A 23,630-nucleotide genomic window follows, 5' to 3' on the forward strand; every position below is an offset into this window, starting at 1 on the left:
CCGTAGCTTCAGTTCCACTGCTCATCTCATGTCACACAGTGCACCCTTTTATGGACAAAAAATGCCAACTGCCCTTCTTCTAAAGACAAATGGATACCCTTTGATCTTTGTCCTTAAATATCTATCCATCAGGACAGGTGCATGGTGCCTCTTTTGGTAATCAAGCAGTCATTACATTATTCCATGTTACCTCTCTAGTCCTATGCTGACAACATCAGACACAACTGAGTAGCAAGTTAACTAACTATGGGGCCCTTTAACTAAAGGGTTGCTGTGCGACAACCCAGAACTATCGCTGGCCCAACGCGGATGCTGGCACCATCTCCGCCCCCACTGCGTGCCATTTCCGGTGCTACGTAAAATTATTCTGGGTTTTTTTTTTTGACTGCAGCAGTTACCTCAATGGGTGGCGGTTAAGTGCTCTCCCCGACTGGTTGTGCATCAAGTGTGAACTTACCGCATGGCCATTCTTTTTTTCCCCACCTTTTTAGCCGATGTAGTAAAAAGGGACTCTGTGTGCAGCAAAACCACATGCCCGCTACTAGTGCAGGGCCCCTGTTACCGCAGCTTAGTAAAAGGGCCCCTGTACGTCCACCTCCATCACAACAGATAGTGCACTGCTTTTCTCTGTCTTACTCTACCACCTTGGCCCCAGGCAAATAAATACAAAATAATAAATATATAAATACATAAATAAATTGCTAGGCCACCATTTGCTAATACTTCCTTATTGAACCATGTCCAGACCAGATATTGGAAGTTTTGTGTCTGCTGTGTATAGAGGAGGAGGAATGAACAGGATTATGTTCTAAAATATTTGTAGCCTTTTTTGCCTCCTATTCCCTCAGAACGAGAGAGAGAGAGCAGTAAAAATCAAATGGTCTTTGGATTAGTTAAATGTGTCTAACATTCAAAATTACTCACTACACTCCTCCATGCTCTTGAAGATGGTTAATCAATTTCCACAAATGGTAATGCAAGAACATCTGTAATTTCCTTTTCTTACTTTTGTTTTAATGCGGAACAGAACAATAATGGAAAGCTTTTTGTAAGCCTGAACTCTTTAAATGACAGCGCTTCTTGATGTTCCCATCTGATCCTTGAGACTCCATATGGCTTAACTAGTAGGGTTGACAGCATCTGGAATGCTGGCAGACACTCCACGGAGAGCCAGTTTGGGCAATGGGTGTGCTAAGTTTCCCCCTCACTCATCTGGAAGCTTTCAAATTGCCAAGTGTGGAGCTTTGTGCTGGTTAATTTGAAAATCATTTTTGATTACCAAGGAGTTTTCAAACTACTACTTCTTTCCCCTTTTATACTATTAAAAAAATAAATACAATACTGTCATTAAAAAAAAAAAAGCATTCTTACAGTAAATTTAAAAATAAAGAAGGGAGCAATATGGGATGGGCAGAGGAATGTGGAAAATTCAAGTGTCAACTAAAAATTCTGCATTGACAAAGAAAAAAATCATTTAGGTTCCTCTTCACCTCACTAAAAAGGCAAGTTAAAAAATGGAAACTTGGTGACCGAGTACTACAAAAACACCATGCAGTCTTTCACTACCATATACTCCCTCATGTACCATTTTTTTTAAATTAGGGTTTGTACTTTTTGATAGCAGTGTCTCTCTGTGTGCTCATTTTAAGGAATATATATGATCAAATATAGCAAATGCTTTCAATGGCTTGTCCTAAAATAGCAGCGTCATCGCTTTCCTCATTATTGTGAGTCTTAGTTGGAATGTTGCCTGATTTTACTTCTGTATGGAGAGATGAGGTTACGCGTTACGTAAAAAGGATGCAAAGACTCGCGGGCATTTTCTTCCTCTCTGCCACAATGTGAAGGATCGAGAGAAAGAAACAAAGAGAACGAGGATGAAAGTGCAAGAGAGTAGTTCCTGCAGACAGGCAGATGCAGCACGATGAACACAACCACAAACAGGGAGAAATGTCCTCCATGCACGTCGTGAAGGTGAGATGCCCCTGGTACCCCTAGATGTAAACCGGTTGCTCCTGTGCAGTCAATAATCTGTACATGGCAGCTGGCATGGTCTTCATGTGAATCTGGGAAAGCAGGAACATGAACAAGTCATACATTAGCATAAAGACCAAAACAGGAAAAAGACAAGAATGAAAACTACATATGTTCAAAACAGAGCAAGAAGAATGTGGACTACCCCAGTACTGGAACACCATGCAGAACAGAAGTGTGGTGAGTACTGGAACTAGAGGTTGACTGAATTTTAGTTTCAGCTTCGGTGCCAAAACTGGCCCAAAATTCAGATTCAGTCTTGTTTCAGTTTTGGCCAAAAATGCCAGTGCATTTTCGGTTGCCCAGCCCCCTGTCAACTTCCCCCTCCCAGCCTACCGTATCATTGGTGGTCTAGAGGGGGGCAGAAGCAATCTTCAGTTTCTCCTGCCCATGCTGGTTCTGCAGCCATTTTGAGATTGGAGCCGGCATGGACAGCAGTTCCTGCCCCTCTAGACCACCAATGATACAGCAGACTCGAGAGGGGGGCTTAGGCCTATGTATCAGTTGAGCTGGTGGCGGCTCATTCTGTTCAGGGCGGGGAAATGAAGTAGGAAAGGAGGTGACCGTTCCATTTTGGGCCAGTTTCGGTTTCGTCTGAAATCGAGTGGTGAATTTTGGCCACAGATTCGGTTGTTGTGACCAAACAGAAAAAAATGGTTTCAGTTCCCCTCTAACTAGAGCACTGTTTCATTCACATGTGAATGGCCCTTGGAATTCAGAGCACAATGGGACAATATACAGGTTTGCGGAGTGCTGGGTACAGAATGAAGTGCAGCTCTCACCTCGCCAACAGCATTGGAGAGGATATGTACAATCTTCTCATGCGGGGTTGCTACAACGCTCTGTCCATTGATTTCAATAATTCGATGGCCAACGCGGACGCCACCTCGCTCTGCGATGCCCCCTCTCATAAGGCTGCAGATCTGACAGGAGTGCACAAGAGTTACAATCCAATTTAAAAAACAAAAAATGCGCAGTCTACAAGTTTTAAAACAACTTTCTGCAGAAGCATTCTGGTGTTCTTGTTTGAGAGAGAAGCACTGCACCCACATGTGGCAAATGAGAAAATCCATTTACCTGTGCCTAGTACCATCCATGCTTCACATTAAAAGCTGAACAGTGCCTGGGAAGATGAAGGAAATCTTCCCATCATTCAAAATAGACAAAAATTGCGTGAAAGAAGAGAGAGGCAAGGCAAAATGACCCATCAAACAGACAAGACATCTCTCTCTCTCTTTCCATTTATAAAGTTTTACCTAGAAAATAATCCAAATAAAAGAAAGCAAGAAAAATATACATTTTAAGAAATCTTGAAGAGAACGGCTGATGTAATAAAATGTGAGTTAAAATGTGTGCTAAACTTAGTAAACAGTTAACTTTAACAATCTGCTAAAAGCTATAGTAATACTTGATGCAAATGATATGCAAATCCATCAGGAATGAAAAGAGAGTGCTGGAACAAAAATGAGAACTAAAGGTTAAGTAAAAATATGCACTATGCTGATCACAACCCAGTCAGGTATGCTAAAAACAAAAGAGTATTAATAGAAATATGACAACTTCACTACTGTTTATAAACTTAAAAACTGGTAGCTCTCTGGTCTAGACTGCCCCCCCCCCCCCCCCCCGCCACCAAATCTCCAAGCCAGAGGCTTCACTGCATCACAACCACTAAATCTAGCTGCCTCACTCTTTAATGCACATTACTCTCTCACTGTTATGGAAATACAAATAGTGCACTACTAGCTAACCTGGAGAGGCAATGGGGTGGGAACCGGCGTAATTTGCCTTTATGATGGCCAATGAATGACAAGGTGAGGAATAATAGCGAGATTTGTGATATAGTCATACCTCCCTACATAGAGCACCAGAGGACAATGACCTGGAAGAAGATGTCTATCTATCTATCTATAACAGATCTCCTAATTTTGGATCAAACATAATTGGAGATCTTGGAAAGGCCTATCTCAGAGAATGAAATTAAATGGGCAATTAATTTCAAAGCACTTAGACTTACAAAGTTACATGGAAGGGCATTTTCAATATGACGTCTAAGTCCGGCTTTGGACATTTTGCACAAATCTCCAAAATCTGAATAGGAAATAAGGTCATTTTCAAAAAAAGAAAAGCGGATATCTTTTTTTTTTTTTTTTTTAATACTGTTTCAAATAAGATTTTGTGCTTTGGATGTTTTTTTTTGGTCCATTTTCAAAAATAAACAAGTGCAAAACATAGAGATTCATAAGTACATAAGTAATGCCACAGTGGGAAAAGACCAAGGGTCCATCGAGCCCAGCATCCTGTCTACGACAGCGGCCAATCCAGGCCAAGGGCACCTGGCGAGCTTCCCAAATGTACAAACATTCTATACATGTTATTCCTGGAATTGTGGATTTTTCCCAAGTCCATTTAGTAGTGGTTTATGGACTTCTTCTTTAGGAAACCGTCTAACCCCTTTTTAAACTCTGCTAAGCTAACCGCCTTCACCACGTTCTCCGGCAACGAATTCCAGAGTTTAATTATGCATTGCGTGAAGAAATATTTTCTCTGATTTGTTTTAAATTTACTACATTGTAGTTTCATCACATGCCCCCTAGTCCTAGTATTTTTGGAAAGCGTGAACAGACGCTTCACATCCACCTGTTCCACTCCACTCATTATTTTATATACCTCTATCATGTCTCCCCTCAGCCGTCTCTTCTCCAAGCTGAAAAGCCCTAGCCTCCTTAGTCTTTCTTCATAGGGAAGTCGTCCCATCCCCGCTATCATTTTAGTCGCCCTTCGCTGCACCTTTTCCCATTCTACTATATCTTTCTTGAGATGTGGCGATCACAATTGAACACAATACTCAAGGTGCGGTTGCACCATGGAGCGATACAACAGCATTATAACATCCTCACACCCGTTTTCCATACCTTTCCTAATAATACCCAACATTCTATTCGCTTTCCTAGCCGCAGCAGCACACTGAGCAGAAGGTTTCAGTGTATTATCGACGATGACACCCAGATCCCTTTCTTGGTCCGTAACTCCTAACATGGAACCTTGCATGAAGTAGCTTTAATTCGGGTTCTTTTTTCCCACATGCATCACCTTGCACTTGCTCACATTAAACGTCATCTGCCATTTAGCCGCCCAGTCTCCTAAGGTCCTCTTGTAATTTTTCACAATCCTGTCGTAAGTTAACGACTTTGAATAACTTTGTGTCATCAGCAAATTTAATTACCTCGCTAGTTACTCCCATCTCTAAATCATTTATAAATATATTAAAAAGCAGCTGTCCTAGCACAGACCCTTGAGGAACCCCACTAACTACCCTTCTCCATTGTGAATACTGCCCATTTAACCCCACTCTCTGTTTCCTATCCTTCAACCAGTTTTTAATCCACAATAAGACATTTCCTCCTATCCCATGGCCCTCCAATTTCCTCTGTAGCCTTTCATGAGGTACCTTGTCAAACGCCTTTTGAAAATCCAGATACACGATATCAACCGGCTCCCCTTTGTCCACATGCTTGTTTACTCCTTCAAAGAATTGAAGTAAATTGGTCAAGCAAGATTTCCCCACACAAAAGCCATTCTGACTTGGTCTCAGTAATCCATGTCCTCGGATGTGCTCTGTAATTTTGTTTTTGATAATAGCCTCTACCATTTTCCCCGGCACCGACGTCAGACTCACTGGTCTATAATTTCCAGGATCTCCCCTGGAACCTTTTTTAAAAATCGGCTTTACATTGGCCACCCTCCAATCTTCCAGTACCACGCTCGATTTTAAGGATAAATTGCATGTCACTAACAGTAGCTCCGCAAGCTCATTTTTCAGTTCTAACAGTACTCTAGGATGAATATCATCCAGTCCAGGAGATTTGCTACTCTTCAGTTTGCTGAACTGCCCCATTACGTCCTCCAGGTTTACCGTGAAGTCAGTAAGTTTCTCCGACTCGTCCGCTTGAAATACCATTTCCGACACCGGTATCCCACCCAAATCTTCCTCGGTGAAGACCGAAGCAAAGAATTCATTCAATCTCTCCGCTACGTCTTTATCTTCCTTGATCGCCCCTTTTACCCCTCTGTCATCCAGCGGCCCAACCGATTCTTTTGCCGGCTTCCTGATTTTAATATACCGAAAAAAAATTTTTGCTATGTTTTTTTGCCTTTAATGCTATCTTTTTTTCATAATCCCTCTTTGCCTTCTTTATCTGCGCCTTGCATTTGCTTTGACACTCCTTATGCTGCTGCTTGTTATTTTCAGATGGTTCCTTCTTCCATTTTCTGAAGGCGTTTCTTTTAGCCCTAATAGCTTCCTTCACCTCACTTTTCAACCACGCCGGCTGTCTTTTGGACTTCCGTCTTTCTTTTCTAATTTGCCGAATATGTTTGGCCTGGGCCTCCAGGATGGTATTTTTGAACAGCGTCCATGCCTGTTGTACAGTTTTTACCCTCTCAGTTGCCCCCCTAAGTTTTTTTTTACCGTTCTCATTTTATCATAGTCTCCTTTTTTAAAGTTAAACGCTAACATATTTGACTTCCTGTGTATAGTTACTTCAAGGTTGATATCAAAACTGATCATATTATGATCACTGTTTATCAAGCGGCCCCAGTACCATAACGTCCCTCACCAGATCATGCGCTCCACTAAGGACCAAGTCTAGAATTTTTCCTTCTCTCGTCGGCTCCTGCACCAGCTGCTCCATAAAGCTGTCCCTGATTTCATCAAGGAATTGTACCTCTCTAGCGTATCCCGATGTTGCATTTACCCAGTCTATATTTGGATAATTGAAGTCACCCATTATTATCACATTGCCCATTTTGTTTGCGTCTCTGATTTCTTTTATCATTTCTGCATCTACCTGCTCATCGTGGCAGGGCGGATGGTAGTACACTCCTATCACCGTCCTTTTTCCTTTTATACATGGAATTTCAACCCACAATGATTCAAAAGGTGTGATTTGTGTCCTGCTGAATTTGTAATCTATCTGAGTCAAGGCTCTCGTTAATATACAATGCTACCCCTCCACCAGTCCGGTCCACCCTATCACTACGATATACTTTGTACCCCGGTATGACAGTGTCCCACTGGTTATCCTCCTTCCACTAGGTCTCAGTAATGCCTATTATCTACTATAATAAAACTCACCCTCAACGTTCTGAAGACAACGTTCTGAAGTCACTCAGTCACTCACTGAAGGGTTCATGGATTCATGGTGGTGAAGCCACAACACTGACCATGTCTCTCTGCCCCGCCCTCGCATGACGGACCAATCAGAAAAAACACCCTCAACATTCTGAAACACAAAGGACCATCACAACACCGTTCCCAGGCAACACTAGGCAACGTAAGACGGACCAATCAGAGGAAACTATGTGACAATAAGGGAGGAGCATTCCCCAGCAGAATGGCTCATTATCTGTGCAGTACGGAGAGCACAGAACCACCACTGGAATGAGAGAAGAATATTCCTGCTGTGGGTATGTGCAAAAATAGACCGGGGGGGGGGGGGGGGGGGGGAGACATTTTTAAATGCCTAATGCCAGTACTGAAGAGTGCCAGAGGGCCTATAGACTATATTTGGGATCGCTTGACATGGAGTCAGAGGAGCCGGAAAACAACGTGCCCATCACCATCTGGGACGTGGGCGAACAGGAAAAGCTGCGGCCCAGCTGGAAGGATTACCCACGACCCAGCCAGCAGCAAACAGCGACCAAGGAAGGGAGAGGAGTACTCCTTCCCTGCCTAGGAATCGCTGAAGAGTGGCTGCCAAACTAACGAAACAACCGCACACCGACACACCACCTCCATCATTCGAAAGGCAGCCACTCTTTCTTCAACAGAAATGCAAACTAATAATACAAAACAAACAAAGAATACATGGTTTCTCAGGCGGCTGCAGGTAACTCCCCACCCCCTTCCTCTTCCCCTTTTGCCGAAGCGGCCAAGGACGTGCCCAACCATCCCCAGCCTCAGGCAAGCTGTCTCCCACCTCGGGGATTCCCCGAGCACCCGGAAAAAGACGGCGCTGATTCCTTCAGCGCATAAATGTTCCAGCATTCCCCTGCAGCCGGCCTGAAATGGACCAAACATACCGGATCACCCCCCGACGGCCCGAGACCGTGCTCTTCTCCCTTCCGCCAACTTAAAACAACCATCCCCGTCCTCAGGCAAGCCGTCACCCACCTCCAGGATGCCCAGAACCCCAGCCCAATGGAAAAAGATGGCGCTGCTTCCAACAGCAAATTTCTCTTCCAGCATTCCCCTACAGCAGCCCTGAAACGGCCAAAAAATACCAACAGACAAAGAACGTGCTCCTCTACCTTCCGCCCATTTAAAACAACACTGCTGCCTCAGCACAACACAAAAAAAAAACACGGGGAAAAAAAAACAACACTCAACAAAGGCTGACCCCCCTACAACCACATTTACATTTCACCAACAGAAAGACCCCCCTCCACAAACCTCCTTGACAGACAAAACCACACACACACAATACAACAGAAACATACCCTCAAAGCCACACACCAATCCAACCCACTTTGCCAGCACAGCACATCCCCCAACCACCAAGCAAAAAACAAAACAAAAAAAAAAGACACACATCAACAACCTGCACACACACCGCACCCTCACACACTCACACACACACACACACACACACACACAAAACAACTCTGTGACACATACACACACACAAAAAAAACCACATGCTAGCGCCCGTTTCATTGGTTTCGGAAACGGGCCTTTTTTACTAGTATCCAATATTTCATTTAGTGCAGTAGATTCCAACTCTCCCATCTTATTTCTTAGACTCCTAGCATTTGCATATAGACATTTCAGAGTATGTTTGTTGTTCCTATTTGCATGATGCTTAGTACTTGACACTAATGATTTGCCACCTTTTGTCTGATCTTTGGTTGTATTTAAGGGCACCTGGCCTACCACAGTCTGTTGTGCAACCTCACTATCCAGAAACCCTATCTTCCCTGTTTGTGAGGTATCCTTGCAAGATACCTTATCCCTGCTTTTGAGCGACTGTCAGCCTTCCCCCCGTTTCTAGTTTAAAAGCTGCTCTATCTCCTTTTTAAATGCCAATACCAGCAGCCTGGTCCCACCCTGGTTAAGGTGGAGCTCATCCTTTCGGAATAGGCTCCCCCTTCCCCAGAATGTTGCCCACTTCCTAACAAATCTAAAACCCTCCTCCCTGCACCATCGTCTCATCCACGCATTGAGACTCCAGAGCTCTGCCTGTCTCTTTGGCCCTGTGCGTGGAACAGGTAGCATTTCAGAAAATGCTACACTAGAGGATCTGGATTTGAGCTTTCTACCTAAGAGCCTAAATTTGGCTTCCAGAACCTCTCCCCCACATTTTCCTACATCATTGGTATCCACATGTATCAAGACAGCCGATTCCTCCCCAGCACTATCTAAAATCCTATCTAGGTGTGACGCATGAGGTCCGCCACCTTCGCACCAGGCAGGCAAGTCACCAGGCGATCCTCACGTCCACCAGCCACCCAGCTATCTATATGCCTAATGATCGAATCACCAACTACAACGGCTGTCCTAACCTTTCCCTCCCGGGCAGCACTTGACCAGAAGCTTGACAGACGTATCATGCTTTCTTGTCTTCTCACATATCTTAGCAAGGCCAATGCATAATCTTCTGGAAAGGAAGTGACATCTTCCTGCCTCTGACCAACAGGCAGTGGAACACAGCTCCACTGAATTTACTGAGTGTGTGTGATCCTTCCAACCAGCTTACTCACTCACCTCCTCCCAGTCACAAACAGAACTATGCCAAGCTGTGCACTTACTGAGGGATACTTACAATTCCATTCTGTACACTGAAGCCAAGCTGATATCGGAGGTCAGGTCTCCTGATCAAGACAGTGGTCACTGGAGGGCATCTCACAATGTTCAGTTTAACTCTTGATTGGTTTTTCAAACCCTTTCAAGTGCCACAAACAAGAATTAATTAGTGCACGATATCTACTAATCTTCATTGAAAAATCTATAAACAGATGATTTCAGATGTCTAGATCAGTGCTTCTCAACCGCGTCCTTGGGGCACACCCAGTCAGTCAGGTTTTCAGGATATCCACAATGAATATACAAGAGATAGGTTTGCATACCATGGAAACAGTGCATGCAAACCTGTCTCATGCATATTCTGAAAACCCAACTGGATGGGTGTGCCGTCAGGAGTCGGTTTTGAAGCACTGGTCTAAATAATTGGGATTCCTAAATCCAGTCCCTGAGAACCCTCACCACATCTGGTTTTCATGCAATACACATTAAATATTCAGGGGCAGATGAAGCAAGCCTTGCGGTACAGCCGCAGCTCTACCGTAAAATTACAGCCGGGAAAAGGCTGCGGGATGCAGTATTCAATGAGTGTGCAAATTATTTGTGTGTTAAAATCATAGCAGTAACCTGCAGTTCATTGCTAAATGTCACCCTTCCTGTCAGTGTATGAATGGTGATTGGCTCAGGCCCCTACTGGAAGGGTGACATAAAAAAAACAAAAAAATAAAACAAACAACTTTCCAGTGGTCTGCATTGGCCTTGATCTCTGCCACTCTGTCTGTTGGCACTGACCCTCCCCCCCTTTTCCCCTTCCTCCCAACTTAAAAAAAGGTACTGATGTCTAGTTGCATCCCCTTGTTGCTTCCCTCCAATAACCTAGTAGCATCTCATTTCCTAGTAATTGTTCAAAAAAGTATTTAATACACGTCTGTGTGCACTATGTACTATATTGTCACTTGAGTATAATTGCTAATTATTTCTCAAATTTCCAAGCTTTCCCCTCAGTTCAAAATTCTCTGGAAATTTACATCTCTATCCAAGCATTTCCCAGAAAGATTTTTCTTCCACTGTACCACGAAGGCCTAGAAAATTTTTAAACTGATGCAGCAGCTTTAGAATATCATTTCATGTGACCCTTACTCTATAGATCCTTGTCCATTCTTCATTGTTTCCTCTCATCATGCCCTCTTTCACCTCTGCCTCACCCCCACTGCGCCACAGCCAAATAGATGAGACAATGGACAGAGGCCAATTTTGGCACCTGGTCTCCCTTGCACCCTGTGTGATTGCACCACTCACCCAGCCTTCGATATGGCCCTACTTATAAAGCCAAGCACTGAGCTTTTAAAACACTGGTCCCATTTTTCAACTTCCTGTACTGACCTCCTGTTTGGTGTTATGCCTGCAGACGTGCCAAACATTAGAACAGCACAACCCTGTTTTACTTTAACTAAATAGTGATGGATGAGCGTTGAAAAAGGTCTAAACAGTCCTTGAGAAAAAAAAATGGAAATCAGAAGTGGAAAAAAAGACATTTTTGTTTTTCAGTACTGCTCTTTTGGGCCTGTACATGCTGTCAAACAGGATTTAGCTAAGTGATATTCCATTATTTCTACAGTGCTATATTAGGCATATGCAGCACTGTACAAACACATGTGAGAAATGTAGTCTTTGTTTTTTAAATTGTTGCTATCCTCACCCCTCTCTAAATAATCTGGCCCAGGCAACTAGGAGCCCCCTAGCCAGTGGGAGAGACAGAAGCATCTTCTCTGATGGAGCAACCTCAGCACTGCTGGTTGATCACTAACAGCAAGTGAAATAATGACAGATCAGATTCACTATGCTCATGTGTTGCACACCAAAACCACTCACGTGAATCAAAAAACTGGCACACTGGTATGTAAATTGAATAGATCAACCCAATTCAATAAAAGATAACTTGGATTGAAATTACAAGTGGGAGGAAAAACCTCATACTTCTGTGGCCAACCGTAGTCCATCAAATCAACTACAAAATAAGCAAATTAGGGGCCCACAGTTATAAAGTAATCATTGGTTAAAACACCTCCCCAAAATGTCCAATTCAAAATTTGTTAAAATCAAAAGGTAATGTTTATATAAACTGTGTTTCTGTGAACTGCTCAAAAGCGCTTATCTTGAGTCTTGCTGGCTGTTTAGTTACACATTCATTCCGAAATATCGGGGAACAGTGAAGGTCTCTAGAGGAAGCAGAAGCGAAACGGGTCCATCGGAACCTCACTGCTTGATTTCTGACCCGACCAGTACTGAGTGTTTGAGAACAGACGTTAGCAAGACTCAAGATAAGCGCTTTTGAGCAGTTCACAGAAACACAGTTTATATAAACATTACCTTTTGATTTGTAACAAATTTTGAATTGGACATTTTGGGGAGGTGTTTTAACCAATGATTACTTTATAACTGTGGGCCCCTAATTTGTTTATTTTGTAGTCTGATTTGATGGACTACGGTTGGCCACAGAAGTATGAGGTTTTTCCTCCCACTTGTAATTTCAATCCAAGTTATCTTTTATTGAATTGGGTTGATCTATTCAATTTACATATCAGTGTGCCAGTTTTTTTATTCACTTGAGTGGTTTTGATTACTAACAGCAGCCTTCTTTCAGCAAGCCTGAATGCTGTTCTCTCAAAGTACCAGGTACTTTGTGCAGGGGATCCAAACTTGGATTCCAAATGCACCACGAAGTGCAGACTAGCTGCAATAGAGGGTGGGTGGGTAGGGAGGGGATCCAAAGCAGGATCTCCTACACCACCTCAGCCACATGGCTGCCTCAGCAATAGAAATTAACCAACGAACCTGCATGAGATAAGGAAAATGACATGGGTTTAATTCATCCATAAAGAGTTCTGATCTAATAAAACATAGCAGAGGATCTAAAGGCACACTGGACAAACTCTTCCTATATAATAACTAGTAAAAAAGGCCCGTTTCTGACACAAATGAAACGGGCGCTAGCAAGGTTTTCCTTGGAGTGTGTATGTTTGGGAGAGTGTATGTGAGAGTGACTGTGTGAGAGTCAGAGTGAAAGTGTGAGTGTGTGTGTGTGTGTGTGAGAGAGAGAGTGAGTCTGGGTGTGAGTGTGTTTGTGAGAGAGTGTGTGTGTGAGAATGAGTGTGTGCAAGTGTGTATGTGAGACACAGTGTGAGAGTGTGTGTGTGTGTGCGAGAGAGAGAGTGTGTGTGAGACACAGATTCTCTGTGAGAGTGAGTGTATGAGACCAAGCGAGTGTGTGAGTGACTGTGTGGCACATAGAGAGTGAATGTGATACAGTGTGAGACAGAGTGTGTGAGAGTGAGAGTCAGAAAGACATTGTATATGAGAGAGAGAGTGTGAGCCCTGCCCTCCCAATCCATGCCCATCTGTCCCCTGCCCCCTCCATTCATCCTTTTCCAGCAATTCCCCTCTCTCCCTGAGCCCTGCCCTCCCAATCCATGCCCATCCATGCTCCTCTGTCACCTGCCCCCTCCATTCATCCCTATCCAGCAATTCCCCTCTCTCCCTGAGCCCTGCCCTGCAATCCATATCCATCCATGCCCATCTGTCCCCTCCATTCATCCCTATCCAGCAATTCCCCTCTCTCCCTGAGCCCTGCCCTCCCAATCCATGCCCATCCATGCTCCTCTGTCACCTGCCCCCTCCATTCATCCCTATTCAGCAATTCCCCTCTCTCCCTGAGCCCTGCCCTGCAATCCATATCCATCCATGCCCATCTGTCCCCTCCATTCATCCCTATCCAGCAATTCCCCTCTCTCCCTGAGCCCTGCCCTCCCAATCCATGCCCATCCATGCTCCTCTGTCCCCTGCCCCCTCCATTCATCCCTTTCCAGCAATTCCCCTCTCTCCCTGAGCCCTGCCCTCCCAATCCATGCCCATCCATGCTCCTCTGTCCCCTGCCCCCTCCATTCATCCCTTTCCAGCAATTTCCCTCTCTCCCTGAGGCCTGCCCTCCCAATCCATGCTCCTCTGTCCCCTGCTCCCTCCATTCTTCCTTTTCCAGCAATTCCCCTCTCTTCCTTCCATGACCCCCCCTCGCATCCATGCTCCTCTCTCTCCCATGTCCCAGCCTGGCCCGCCCTCTTCTTCCCCTCCCCTTCGCATCCATGCCCCCCCCCCTTCGCATCCATGCTGTCGTTTCTCCCCTGCCCTCCTGCGCCCATTGTTCAACTTTACTGCCCACCCTCTTCTCTCCCCCCCCAACATCCCTTTTCTTTTGTTTTTCTTTTTAAATTTACCTCCGTGGTGGCGGTTCCGGCAGCGCAGCATCAGGGAAGGAGGCGGCGCTCCCGACATCTAGCCTTCCCTTCGCTTTGTTCCGCCTTCTTCTGATGTCATCCTTGACGTCAGAAGAAGGCGGAACACAGCGAAGGGAAGGCTAGAGACGTCGGGAGCGCCGCCTCCTTCCCTGACGCTGCGCTGCCGGAACCGCCACCACGGAGGTAAATCTAATATATTAAAACGCACCGTGCGTGGGTGCAATCAGTTTGTTTGTTTGTTTTTCCGCCCTCGCGATCCGTTTTTTTTTTTCCCGCCTTCGACGTCATGACGTTTGACGCGAGGGCGGGGCAGAGACGGCTGGGTGGCTTCACACCATGAATCCACGAACCCTTCAGGAAGTGTTTGAGTGACTTCAGAACGTTGTCTTCAGAACGTTCACGGTGCGTTTTATTCTCCAAAGACAAGCAGGCTGATATTCTCACAAGTGGGTGACGCCACGTCGGCCCCGGAGGATTTTAAAGCAAAATCTCAAAATCTCTTTACGGCGTTCCGTCGCGCGAGCGATCGTACTGCGCATGTGCGCACACCTCTTCCCGCTCGCCGTGCGGACACGCCCCTCAGTTTTTCTTTTTCCGCGTCTGAGGAGACACGGAGTTCGTTAGGGCTTCGTGTTTTCTTCAGGTCTTCGGAGTTAAATCTCTTTTTTATTTTTTCATTTGTACTTTTCATGGCAGGCTCATTGTGGCTTATATATACAGGTATTTTTTGTACCTGAGGCAAGAAAAAATTTAAGTAATTGCCAGAGTCACAAGGGGCTGTGCCTGAACAAAGCATATAAGCTTCTCTTTTCTTTTTTCTTGAAAGTGCTGGTATATTGTTATCTGTGGGCTCTCTATAGCCAGCAAACTAAACAAGCCCACATTTTTAGGATCCATTTATTAAAACTTTACAAATGGCTCTCCAGAGCTGTGACAGCCTGCTCCAGCACACCACTGTCTTTAAGCCCCAACAAGTGGTAAAGGTGTATGTCACAGGAAAAACCAGGAACCTAAGCAGGTGCATCCCTGGTCAGCCACTGAATGGGCAACCTGGTGACACAATATCAGTGGTGTAACCTTTGAAGTGAGTCTCCACCCGCCTCGGCGCCTCCTGCTCTGCAGGTCATTCGGGCGCATCGGAGGATGTGTCTTGGGCCGGATCATCTCCCTGTGAAGCGCAAGTAGTGTCTCAAAGAAACGAGACGTATTCTACTCTGCCAGGGATGCCCAAAGGAGATCATTCTGGAGTCCGACAGAGACCGATGCACGCTGGGTATAGTTATGCATCGAATAGGTCTCCACCTGCCTCGGCGCCTCCTGCTTGGCAGGTCATTCGGGCGCATCGGCGGATGTGTCTTGGGCCGGATCATCTCCCTGTGAAGCGCAAGTAGTGTCTCAAAGAAACGAGACGTATTCTACTCTGCCAGGGATGCCCAAAGGAGATGCCCAGAGCTTTGCTCCCTCGGTTATGGAGGTATCCGGGCTTCAGACATCAGTCGGTGCCGAGAGCGTTGCTCCCTCTGTTATGGAGGTATCCTGGCATTGGACGTCGATGCACCGGTACGTCGGTACCAGGTATCATCGGTACCATGGGTCCCGTCGGCACCGGGTATCATCGGTACCATGGGTGCCGTCGATGCCGAGTGTCATCGGTGCCATGGGTGCTGTCGGTACCGGGTATCATCGGTGCCATGAGTGCCGTCGGTACCGAGTATCATCGGTGCCATGGATACTGTCGGTACCGAATATCATCGGTGCGTCGGTACCGAGGAGTATCGATACCAACTACATTGGTACCATGGTCGGTGTCATGGGTCCCGTCGGTACTGGGTATCATCGGTACCATGGGTCCCGTCGGCACCGGGTATCATCGGTACCATGGGTGCCGTTGATGCCGAGTGTCATCGGTGCCATGGGTGCTGTCGGTACCGGGAATCATGGGCACCATCAGCACCAGGTATCATGGGCACCATCGACTATCGGTACCAGGTATCATCGCCCATCGGTACCGAGTATCATGACTACCATCGGTACCATAGTATCAGGTATCGTCGGTACCGTGGATACATGGGTATCAGGTATCATGGATGCCGTCGGCACATGAGTACCATCGATACCAGATATCATGACCAGGTACCATCGGTGCCATGGGTGCCATTGGTACCAGGTGTCATGAGCACCGTCGATGCCATGTGTACCATCGGTACCGTCGGTGCTGTTGGTGCCGGATATCATGGGTACCATTGGTACCACATGTCATGGCTACCATCGGTACCAGGTATCATGGGTACCATCGATACCAGATACCATGACTATCATCGGTACCAAGTACCATGGGTACCATCGGTACCATGTGTATCATCGGTACCATGTGTATCATCGGTACCGTCGGTGCCATGGTCTAGCAGTCTGGTTTTCGATTCCCTTGCATTTCCAGACTTTGTCCTTGGCTTCGGGACCATGGGTACCATTGGATGCCATGGGTGCTACCGCCTCCTGCGGCATCTGGCTTTTCACCTGGTCTCCTTCACCGATGCTGCCTCTGGTATGGGTGTTCGCACCCTACTGGGGCAACTTCTCGACCCATAGTAGCCTCCATATCGGACGTGTTTGGATCTGAGCTGCTCTGTTTGAGTAGTTAGTTCAATTCAATGATGGTCATCTGACATTACAGTGGAGATTGTGAATCCCAATGCCCAGATGCTAGAGGTCCTGGACTACTATCTTCACCTGAGTCTTCTGCACTCAGAACAGATAGGAGTTCTAAGAACTTACTTCGGCGCCCCCGGGGCCAGAGCATACATCCTTAGCCTCTTTTGGAGAATGGCGTACCAGGCTGGCATGATCGCATCCCAAATCAAGTCTTGTCAGATCTTTACGAGCATTCCCACCGGAGTAGGCTAGACCTTTTCACCAAGTGGTCAGGTAGCACACGGTGTGTCGCAGGTTCCTGTCCAAGGGCATTTTCGACACTTGTAATGTAACACCTAGATTTCTGCTCTAGGTACAGTGATGCGCAGACTCTCATGACTGTGTGCCCCTCTCCTGGAGGAGGAGACTCAGCAGAAAACTGTAGATATGCTGTACATACACTTCCTCATCTTGGAAGTTCTTTAGAGAGAGGAGTAGTTTTCCTTGTGCCTTAAGGGGTCGTACCTATACTCCTACTTCTCGACAGCCGGTTCGGGCTATGCCTCAGCACGCTCGTTCTAGTCAGCGGCGTGCACCTAATCAGGCCCCTGCAGCTATTCCCCAGGAAACAGAGGGGTTTTTGACTGGCTCCAATTCAGTATAGCCACTAAAAAAAAAAAAAAAAAAAAAATGTCCGTACCGGCCATTCTGCCTGTCGGGGGGGAAGTTTACATTTTCTCCACCAAAGGTGACTTCTTTATCCTCCAACCGGTGGGGTTTTTCAACTAGTCCAGTTAGGATACATTCTCAATCTGGAATCAAACCCTCCACATTGTTCATTGGAAGCTTAATCCTTTAGCTTCCATCAAAAGTGAGTACTTGCAGAGGAACTCTCTGCTTTTCTCAGCGCCAATGCAGTCGAGCCCGTTCCACCAGGGCAAGAAGGGTTGAGATTCTATTCCAGGTCTTTCTTTGTGGGTTGCGTCCCATCATAGACATAAGGGGCCTAAACAGATTTGGTTCAGGATGCTTTCCCTGGGCATCCTTCTTCCCATACTTCAGGAAAACGATTGGTTATGCTCTCTGGATTTACAGGATACTTATACTCTCTTTGCATCCAGAGTATGTTTTTTTCCTAGTGCCTGGCTGTTGTTGCAGCGTATCTTCATGGACTGGGAGTGCATGTGTTCCCTTAACACGATGATTGCCCGTCTCAACAGATTACAGCACAGTACATATTGAGACTTCTAGACACATGGCTTCCGCAGTTCATGTAACTCCCATGGCACTTTTGCACATGACATCCGCTCAGTGCATCCTAGCTTCCCAGTGGTATCAAGTTTAGGGTATCTAGAGGATGTAACCCGACTGTTCGCCAGTCTTCGGTATTCCCCTCAGAGGTAGTTAATTCTCTCTATTTTGATTCTGAGGCATCTTACTCAGTCAAAAGCTGCTGACGAAGGTTGCATCCCTCCTGGCTATCCAACCAAATTATTTTAATTCAACAAACAATCGGGTTGTGATGTACTCGATAACAAAGGAGTACTGGATCTTGCCCTCTGAGTTAGGATGCCATGCAGATGTAGCGGTGGGCCCGCAATGCGGCATGTTTTCTCCAAGCCACTTATCTAATTGGCGTAAACAGCAGTCTGGCCGACAGGCTGAGCAGGATAATGCTACAGTTGAGCATGCCTATAGTTCGAAAGACCCCTCAGTGGATCTTTTGCTACTTAGTCCAATCGCAAAGTCCCTCAGTTCTGTTCCAGGCTGCAGGTTCACGGCAGGCTACCATCGGATGCCTTTCTCCTTCTTTGGGAGACAGGTTTTCCGTATGCGCATCCTCCCATACATCTGGTGGAAAAGACTTTGCTGTTTCTCAAGCAAGATTGTGGAGCCATGATTCTGATTGCTCTTTTCTAGCTGCGTCAGATAGGATTCCCTCTTCTTCTGGAGTTGGAATGTTTTCCAGCTCTCATTACGCAGAACGAGGGGGCACTTCTACATCCCAACCTCCAATCTCTGGCTCACACGGTCTGGATGTTGAGAGTGGGGTTTCGTTGAGTTTTCCAGAGTGTCTCCCGACTCTTGCTTGCTTTCAGAAAAGATTTCACAAAGAGGTGTTATTCTTTTTCATGGAAGAGGTTTGCCGTCTAGTGTGACAGCAAGGCCCTAGATCCTGCATCTTGTCTTATACAGACCTTGCTTGAGTTCTTTCTACACCTGTCTGAGTCTGGTCTCAAGACCAACTCTGTCAGTATTCATCTTTGTGCAATAGAGCTTATCATCAACGTGTGAAAAGTCAGCCTTTAGCTGTCCACTTCACGAGAGGTTTATCTCTCCCCCAATATTGAGAGAATTCCTTGTATGTGTCTAGGGGAGATTATTTCTCTTGGGCTTAGCACCCACAATAATTTTGACAGTTGGCTCTTATGCTTCGGTCAGAGTTCCTATCACTCCTTATCCAGTATCTTGGGGTTCCAATGTCGTTTTCATCCAGCTGCTGCAAGCTCAATTCGGGCCACTGGATTCCTGCCATCTGAAGTATTGGACCTGGAAGGTCGTTTTCCTTAGTGGCTGTTCCTTCAACTCGTAAGGTCGGTGAGCTTCGGTCTCTAGTAGCTCAAGCGCCTTACCTTACTTCTCATCTTAACAGAGTAGTTCTCTGCATGCAGACAAAGTTCTTACTGGTGCTGGTATCAGAGTACCAGCTGATCCAGTCAGTTGTCTTGCCAACATTCTTTCTCCCTCATCTTACAAGCCCTGGAGAAAGCAAGCTCCGCACTTTTTGCGTGGAGCAGACGAGCTCCCTCGGACGGTCCGCCCAGTTGTTTATTTCTTTTAATGCCAGTTGCTGTCGGAAACTGCATAATTTCTTCTTGGATAGCAGAGTGCATCTCCTTCATTTTTGTCCAAGCTGGACTGACTCTAGAAGGCCATGTCACGGCTCACAAAATTAGAGCCATGGCTGAGTCGGTGGCTCATCTAAGATCAGTCACTATTGAAGAGATCTGCAAAGCTGCGGTGTGGTCATCAGTCCACACATTTTCATCTTACTACTGCCTTCAGCAATAGCCGACTCGTCAGTCGGTTTAGGCAGTCGGGGCTGCAGAACTTCTTTGGGGTTTAGAATCCAACTCCAACCCTCCTAAGCCCATTTTTGTTCTGTTCCAGGCTACACTCATTTAGATATTTCTTCTTTTCAGGTCAATTTTATTCTGGCCTCGCCGTTGCGAGACTCAATTGACCACTGTTTGTTGTGTTGTGTAAGCCTGGAAGCTAGGGATACCCCACTTGTGAGAATATCAGCCTGCTTGTCTTTGGAGAAAGAGTAGTTACTTACCTGTAACAGGTGTTCTCCGAAGACAGCAGGCTGCATATTCTCACAAACCCTCCCACCTTCCCCTTTTGGAGTTGTCTCCTCCATCTTTTGGATTTAACTGAGGGGCGTGTCCGCACGGCGAGCGGGAAGAGGTGTGCGCACATGCGCAGTACGATCGCTCGCGCGACGGAACGCCGTAAAGAGATTTTGACATTTTGCTTTAAAATCCTCCGGGGCCGACGTGGCGTCACCCACTTGTGAGAATATGCAGCCTGCTGTCTTCGGAGAACACCTGTTACAGGTAAGTAACTACTCTTTATATTAGATTCTCACCTCCAACGTTCTGACTTGCTGCCTGGGACCATGGCTCATTCCGAGTTGGTCTGCTAGGCTCCGTAGATCAGGCTGACATCACCGTAGCCATTATGATGTCAACTTCAGAACCGGGGAGGGGGGGAAACATGCCTCACAGCTGATCCATGTCCAGAGGAGGGTCGCTGGACATGGGTGGCTGCAGGGGGGGCAGAGGAAAGAGGAGGGTCGCTGGACATGGGTGGCTGCAGGGGGGGGGGCAGGGGGTCGCTGGACATGGGTGGCTGCAGGGGAGCTGAGGAAAACCTTGCTAGCGCCTGTTTCATTTGTGTCAGAAACAGGCCTTTTTTTACTAGTCAATAAATTCTTTTGCCAGCAACTGTGAACTTTAAGAGGGTACTCTTTTACAGGCCAGATTATTTAGAGAGGGGTGAGGATAGCAACAATTTTAAAAACAAAGACTACATTTCTCACATGTGTTTGTACAGTGCTGCATATGCCTAATATAGCCATGTCCAGGTGTCTGTGATGGAAAACTATCATATTTAACTGCTGCATGTATATATATGTTTTGTTCTAGTGGTCAATGCTAATTTTAGATTAGAATGTTTTTAATTTTATGTTAGAATGTGAAACCACATAGAATCGTGAAATAGAGCGGTTTATACATTTTTAAAGTAAATAAAATACTTATATATGTGGTAGAATCCTTATTCTCTTGTAGAGTTGCTAACCTTCCCTTCTTCTTGGTTGGCATCTCGTTCTAACCCCGTACTTAAACTAGGTTTTCCATCTGTGAAAAATCTTCAATTAAAGTGCTTTCATGATAATTCTTTTAACTACCAATCTAGTAAGATGTGGAATCTATTGCCTGTTCAAATTCGGTCTTTGCCTACTTATTTTCAATTTCACAAAGTCTTGAAAATCTCTCTTTTTACTTTGATTCTATTCTATGAGACAGTTTGCTGATTCTTGTATTTTGAACATTGTTTTAATTACAAAACGTTATAATGCTTATGTGGATTTAGACATTATGTAACCAGCTTTGTTTCCACAGCTGATTTAAGTGGGATATAAATGCTGGAATAGAATATGAGCATGATCACTTACACCTACTCCACAGTTGGTGTGAATGAAGGCACCTACATGCACAGAAAGAGTTATTACATAATCTATGCATGTATGTGCCAACTCTGCCCAAGCTCCAGCCAAAGTCTGCCCTTTGCACACTGGCAAAATACGTGCCATCATGTATTTTTACACCAGCTGGTTTATTTTATCACAGGTTACTTAGGAGCAGAGGTAGCCACATACGCATTGAAATTACATTATAAAATGGCCTTCTAAACTCTGCTACATATAAACTGACAGCTTTGTACCTTAATGATGCTCTGACAGGTTGATAGTGGCAGGCCCACCAAACTGGTGCCATTAATTGACATAATCTGGTCCCCAATATTGAGTCTTCCTGATTTCTCTGCAGGTCCTCCGTGCATTATATTGGCAATAATAACCGTAGGTAAGATGGATCCCCAGCCAGATTCCACAATCACCACACCCAGGATTTCTCCTTTTTGCTTTTCTATAAAAATCTGCAATAGGAAGGAGCACACATCAGAAAAAACCCCCAAAAAACCCATAATAGCAGTATTACAATTTTAGCTATCAACTCATGACATTCTCCTCCCCAAGGCATATGTGGCTTCATACTAACTACACTCCGTCCTTTAAACATTTCGAAACAGATCACAATAAAAGCAAAATAATAAGGGACAGAACAGAATAATAACAATATAACACAATAAGATAATACTCACAAAAACAAAATTAAACCATGCTGGATTTTAAAACATATGCCACAAGCTGACACCCTATGATTTCTGTGGGGTTATCCAGAGTATGGTGCTGTCACGATTGGACTACTGCAATGCTCTTTATCTTGGAACAGCAAAGACCAGGGTTAGAGAAAACAACAGGGCAAATGATCTGCAAACTCCGATTTTGAGACAGTTACACTGGTTGTCAGTGCAGAGTAGAATACAGTTCAAAGTTCTTTGTTATGTGCATCACGCTATTTATAGATATTACATTAAGATAAGTGCTGCACTGTTCGGGTGTTCCTCAAGCACTTAGAAAGAAAAATCAAAATTTAAATAAAAAAAAATGAGTTTTTGTGACCAATGATTAAAAGTTCGCTGCCTTTGTTATCGCACCAGCGCTGCCACTGTATTTGCAGTCAGACCTGATAGAGGCCTCTGAGGTCTTTTCTCCTCTGCAAGTGCCACAACAACAATTAGTAATGCCACTGTACAGCATGTGGTTTATCTGGCTGCAGATCTGAACCAAAGTACTTGAAAGATAGTTTTGTTGTGTATCGTCCTGTTAGGAATCTGAGGTCTGAGACGACAACGAGTTTGTCATCTGATGTGGTGTCCCACACAAGATATTGTGAGACTAGATCTGCCGCTTTTTCTGTGGCTGGGGCAGGGGCATAGCCAGACAACAGATTTTGGGTGGGCCTAGGGAAGAAGTGGGTGGGCACCAATTGTTATCCCCCCCCCCCCCAACCACCACCCAAAAAATATCTCAGCGGGTGGGAAAACGCTTCTTTCCACCTTGGCAGTCTGCAGCAGGCTTGCGCTGAAAACTGAACATACGCAGGTGCCGGTATCCTGGAGAGTAACGTTTTTGTTACCATCTGGAAGAAGTCTTCACTAAATGTGTGCTACTGTTGGGTGGGCCTTAGACCTAAGTGGGTGGGCCCAGGACCACCTAGGCCCACCTGTGGCTATGCCACTGGGCTGGGGTACAGTTATATGGAATGCTTTAAAAGGCCAGTTGAGATTGTGCTCTGAAATTTTGCAGTTTAAGTGGATATTAAAAACTTCTTTCTTTGTTGAAGCATTTATGTAAAGATGGCTGTTACAATGGTGCAGTTCTGATGTAAGTCATGGATATGAGACATCAATGAGACTTCACGAACGAAGTTAACCTAATACCTTTCAATTCTTATTATAAGACAAACTTTCCTTCCTTTAACCAAATTCACTCTGTATCCTCTACCTTAACTATGTATTTCTCTTCTCCGGAACTGGTATTCACCATTTACGGATCTATGTAAGCCATATTGAGCCTGCAAATAGGTAGGAAAATGTGGGATACAAATGTTTAAAAAAATAAATAATAAATAAATGGTAGTATATGTTTTCCATGTATTTTACTGATGGCGTTGTATTTATTT

At 45.3% G+C, this 23,630-nt stretch overlaps 1 protein-coding gene across 1 annotated transcript in view; it reads right to left on the reverse strand.

The window, feature by feature from the left end:
• Positions 1-372: 372 nt before the first annotated feature.
• APBA1 (amyloid beta precursor protein binding family A member 1) overlaps positions 373-23,630 on the reverse strand; it is a 294,305-nt gene continuing 271,047 nt past the window's right edge. The window contains exons 9-12 of the mRNA XM_030193850.1: positions 21,769-21,981; positions 9,858-9,977; positions 2,817-2,957; positions 373-2,066 (exon numbers count right to left, since the gene is read on the reverse strand). Of these exons, the coding sequence (XP_030049710.1) occupies positions 1,995-2,066; positions 2,817-2,957; positions 9,858-9,977; positions 21,769-21,981 (546 nt within the window). The 3' untranslated portion in view covers positions 373-1,994. The remainder of the gene's footprint in view (positions 2,067-2,816; positions 2,958-9,857; positions 9,978-21,768; positions 21,982-23,630) is intronic.

Source organism: Microcaecilia unicolor, chromosome 2 (assembly GCF_901765095.1).
Source record: "Microcaecilia unicolor chromosome 2, aMicUni1.1, whole genome shotgun sequence".
Lineage (NCBI taxonomy): Eukaryota > Metazoa > Chordata > Amphibia > Gymnophiona > Siphonopidae > Microcaecilia > Microcaecilia unicolor.